Source organism: Panthera tigris, chromosome A3 (assembly GCF_018350195.1).
Source record: "Panthera tigris isolate Pti1 chromosome A3, P.tigris_Pti1_mat1.1, whole genome shotgun sequence".
NCBI classification, from domain to species: Eukaryota; Metazoa; Chordata; class Mammalia; order Carnivora; family Felidae; genus Panthera; species Panthera tigris.
The window spans coordinates 21,215,980-21,220,235 of NC_056662.1; the positions used below are offsets into that span (position 1 = coordinate 21,215,980).

The following is a 4,256-nucleotide window of genomic DNA, read 5'->3' on the forward strand; positions in this document are numbered from 1 at the left end:
GTGGCTTTGTTCCTGAGAAATGGGGTATTATGCCCACCCAGTTAAAACAATACAGTAGTGGGGCCCCCCGGGTGGCTCAGTCAGTTAAGTGTCCAACTTCGGCTCAGGTCATGATCTCCCGGTTCGTGGGTTCGAGCCCCGCATCGGACTCTGTGCTGACAGCTCGGAGCCTGGCGCCTGCTTCAGATTCTGTCTCCCCCTCTCTCTGCCCTCCCCCTGCTTGCACTCTGTCTCTCTCTCTCTCTCTCTCTCAAAAATAAATAAACATGAACAAATTAAAATTAAATAAATAAAACAATACAGTGGTTTAAAGCCATCCAGTCTCAATTAAAAGTTTCCTTTTCCAAATGGCAGCCTTAAGTTCAAAGCCCCTCGTATTTGTGCAGAAAACATTTGTCAGTAGAGTAAATGCACAGCTAACGGTCTCTGGGCTTCCTGAAATACAAATGCCCCTGCAGCTGACAGGATTAAAGGACCCCATGTTTCTGTTGACATTTATTCCCCCAACGTGGTCATCCAGCGAATTCATGTCTAGCAAAGAGGTGATTGGTTATTCATTCTGTTTGCCACCGCTCCCTTGCCAGTTCCCTTCTGCTCTCCTCTGTGTCCTGGGGGCTGGCCTCTGGAGATTCATCCCTCAGGCTCCCCTGCTGTCTGGCTGATGAGGGGGCGCAGGCAGGAATGAGCGAGGGGTTAGGGTATTTACCGGGTGTGTCCCTGCTGTGCCACAGGGACAGGGTGTGTGAGTATACCTGCCCCAGGGCCCCTTCTCCAAGGTTCCAGCTCTTTCTAGGCTCTGGCAACACCCTTCCCTCCCCTTTCACCTTCACCCCTAGGGGTGGTAACAGCTCCCTACTGTCGTCGGTCTCCAGGAGTTTCAACACCCCTTGTTGAACACCCCTGAGCCCTGTCCACACTCCAGTTAAGATTCTCTTCATCAGATTCTTATCAGTTAGGCCCTGTGTCCTGCCAGGATCTGGGCGATGCAGTGACAACCCCAGCGGAGGGAAGGCAGTCATCTGGGGACTGGCATTATTCATTCGATGTTCACTGAGCATCTCCTCCGGGCAAGTCACTTTGGAATCCTGGGTTGCCATTAAAGGCCCTCTTGCCCAGGTGCCGGCAGACTCCTTCTTAAAGGGCCAGATAGTGCACATTTTTGGCATCGCGGGCCACACGGTCTCGTTGCAACGACTCAACTCTGCCCTTGCAGCGCTAAAGCAGTTGTAGACGACATGGGAGTAAGTGAGTGTGGCTGAGTGCCCATGGCTTTATTTACAAAAACACGAGGCAGACTGGATCGGCCTGCAGGTTCACTGACCTCTGATCTTGATGAACCTTAAATCTTGCTCTTATGCCCCACTGGGAGCATCCCTGGGTGGGCCGGATGTCGAGGCGTCTCCGAGAATCTCCAGCAAGCATGTGGAGTCTCTTACCTTAGAGATCCAGAAATGTCGATGCTGACGTGGCCAATGGAGTTGCTGCAGTGGGCCACAGAGGCAGTGGGTCGTCCAGACTGGTCCTTGCCCAAGTTCAGGGAAACCGAGATGGAAATGCCATCCACGCGCACGTCGAAAGTACCATCGAGGGTGCTGATTGGGAGAAATGGGAAGCAAATGTGTGATCGGTCCCCTGTAGGAAGAGAAGCCAATAGAATGCAGACCAGTCCCCAGTTCCCCACTAACTAGACCAGTCCCCAGTTCCCCACTAACTAGCTGTGTATCCTAACTGAGCCTCTACTCTGTCATGAGCTAAAACAGCGAGCATTTATTGAACATCTGCTGTGTGCCAGGCAGGCACGCTGCTAAATGCCTTACATCTGCTCTGTTATTAAGTCCACAACTGCATCTATGAGATGGGTTAATATTGACCCCATTCTACAGATGATAAAATAGAGGCTTAAGGATAGTCATATCTGGGTCCTTCCTAGACGGGTTAAGAACCCAGAAATGGAAGCCCAGAGTGGGAGGCCCTGCCCTTGCCCAAGTCTCACCCAAATCCACTCACATGAAAGCCTTTTTCACCTTCCAGTTCCCGCTGACAGCCACGTAGTTATTGGACAAGGAGGCTGTGATCCCGTGCGTTGGGCGTAGTCTCAAATCCGAGTTCCTGAGCTCGAAGCGATGGATCTTCAGTCTGGAGAAGGAAGGCAGACTATCAAACCCAGAAAAGCCAGGTGCCCATTAGTCCTCCACACGAGGCTCTCGGCTCTAGGGTTGTTAGTGATTCGCTGGTTTTATGAATTTCTGACTGCTTCACTATCCTCTACTTGGCTCTTCGGTTCTTTTAACACCTTGGAGAAAGTTCCCTATATTAGATTCCCTCCATCGAAGTTCCTCGTGTGGATTCTGCTTTTTCGGCTGGTCCGTGATGGATACAGTCACCCTACCCGGTACATACCCCCTCCCTGTGGCCATTTGAGTTCGTGGCTCTTGTCAAATCAACACTCATTAGTTCACTCAACCAACATCCATTGAGACCCTGTTCTGTGAGACCCGGTTCTAGGCACAGGAGACACAGAGATTCACAGCTCAGCCCTTGTCCTTGAAGAACTCCCAGTTGATGGCAGATCTGGATGTGTTAACAAACTAAAAAGTATCTCACTGCGAAAACCAGATGCAAGGATACTGTAGGGCTGTGGGAAGGGCTATTGACCTTTAAGTGGCATGGCCTGATCCCTCATCTGGGCAATCAGGAGAGTACCTGGGGGTCTCTGGCAGAACAAAAATCTAGGGGTACTTTCTATAGGACTGACCTCGCGGGGCTCATAAATGGTTTCTAAGGCTCTCCTTCCCATCCTGATGATTCAAGAAACATATAGAACCTTCCAGAAGCCCCACAAGAGCTGGCCGTGATCCTTTTGCCTTTAACCCAAGTGATGATTCCATGTTTATTTCCTCCCACCCCGTGAACCTAGGCCCCCATTCTTCTTCCTCCGCTGCCCCTGCAGTGGAGAATGGAGACCTCACCTGTAAAACTCATAGCTCACGCTTTTAATCCAACCGACTTTGAAGCTTCCTGAGAAATCAGGCAACTTGATCGTGGACAGCTCCTTCTTCAGGGTGGCTATTCCATAGCGGTGGGCTGAGGGGAAATGGGGGGAGTCAGCTCATTCCCTGGGAGGCAGCCAAGTGTAGCAGTCGGATGCCTGGGCTTTGAAATCACACGGCCTGGGATTGAATGTAGGACTTGTCATTTACTATTGGTGTGCTCCCAAGCAAGCCCCTTGAATTCCTTGAGACTCGCTTCCCCCCACCCGTAAAATGGTAATAACAATGATACCACCCTACGCCTGAGAATGAAATTAGATCATGAATTCCAAGTGCCAGGTAAGTGGCAATTGTTATCTATTCATTCAACAAGGTCGTGGAAGCAATGATACAATACCGTGGGAGCTTTTGAGGAATGAGTTACTGCAGTGTAGTCAAACCTCCGGGTTTTTCACTATCGCCTGGACCCTGTGTTACCCATGCAGATTCCCAGGCCTCGCTTCCGTCGGTAGTAGGCGGATCTTCGGAATCCACATTTTACCGTGTGTCCCAGCAATTCCAGAACAGTCCGCTGGCTCCCCTGGGGAAAATGCCGGTCTAGCCCCACCCTTAGCCTCCGCTATTCAAGATGAGGAAACTGAAGCCCAGAGAGTGACATACCCAAGGTTTCTAAGATCCCTTGTCCTGGTTGCGACACCACTCTGGTGGGCAACAGCCGCACCAGAGGGATGGCCGAGCCCCTTACCGTAGTCCAGGCCTTTTCTGGTGATTCTGGCCACGAACCCAGGATTAGACGCCCCTTCTGCAAACCCAGAGACCTCCGCCAGCAGCAACAGGGCCAACACCACAGAGGACGGCCTGGCCATCATCCAGTTTTCAGCAACGTCCTGGGCAGAGGTTGGTCAGGCTCTCTCCGTAGGAGCCTCCCTTATTGAAGGTGACAGCAGAACTGAGGTGCTTATAAAGCCAGGGGCCAGAGGAGGAACTGAGCCAGCTGGAAGAGAAGACGGGGAAAGTTCAAGGCTTTGGGCCAGTCCCGTTTTTAGCAACTTGAGACGGGGAGAAAGTCGCCTGTGGAATCGTTTGAGGTTTATTTCTGGCCTAAGGGTAGCGGAAGTGGGACCACAACCCCCACCCTCTTCCTCTTCTAAACTCTCCTGCCCAGTGCTGCCAGAGGAGCCTTCCTGCCACACCTCTCTCGTGATGAACACCTCCATTCATTCTCCGTTATTTACAGACTGAAATGTCAACGCCCCGTTGTTTGGC

The 4,256-nt window shown here is 51.6% G+C and overlaps 1 protein-coding gene across 1 annotated transcript; it reads right to left on the bottom strand.

Moving 5' to 3' along the window:
- Positions 1–553: 553 nt before the first annotated feature.
- Positions 554–3,905, bottom strand: LOC107179208 (lipopolysaccharide-binding protein-like). The gene is made up of 5 exons (XM_015535559.2): positions 3,736–3,905; positions 2,970–3,084; positions 2,008–2,136; positions 1,437–1,592; positions 554–658 (listed from the first exon to the last, which is right to left on the bottom strand). Exons 1-5 carry the CDS (start codon positions 3,857–3,859, stop codon positions 631–633), a joined length of 552 nt encoding a protein of 183 aa, XP_015391045.1. The 5' UTR covers positions 3,860–3,905; the 3' UTR covers positions 554–630.
- Between the last annotated feature and the right edge of the window lie 351 nt (positions 3,906–4,256).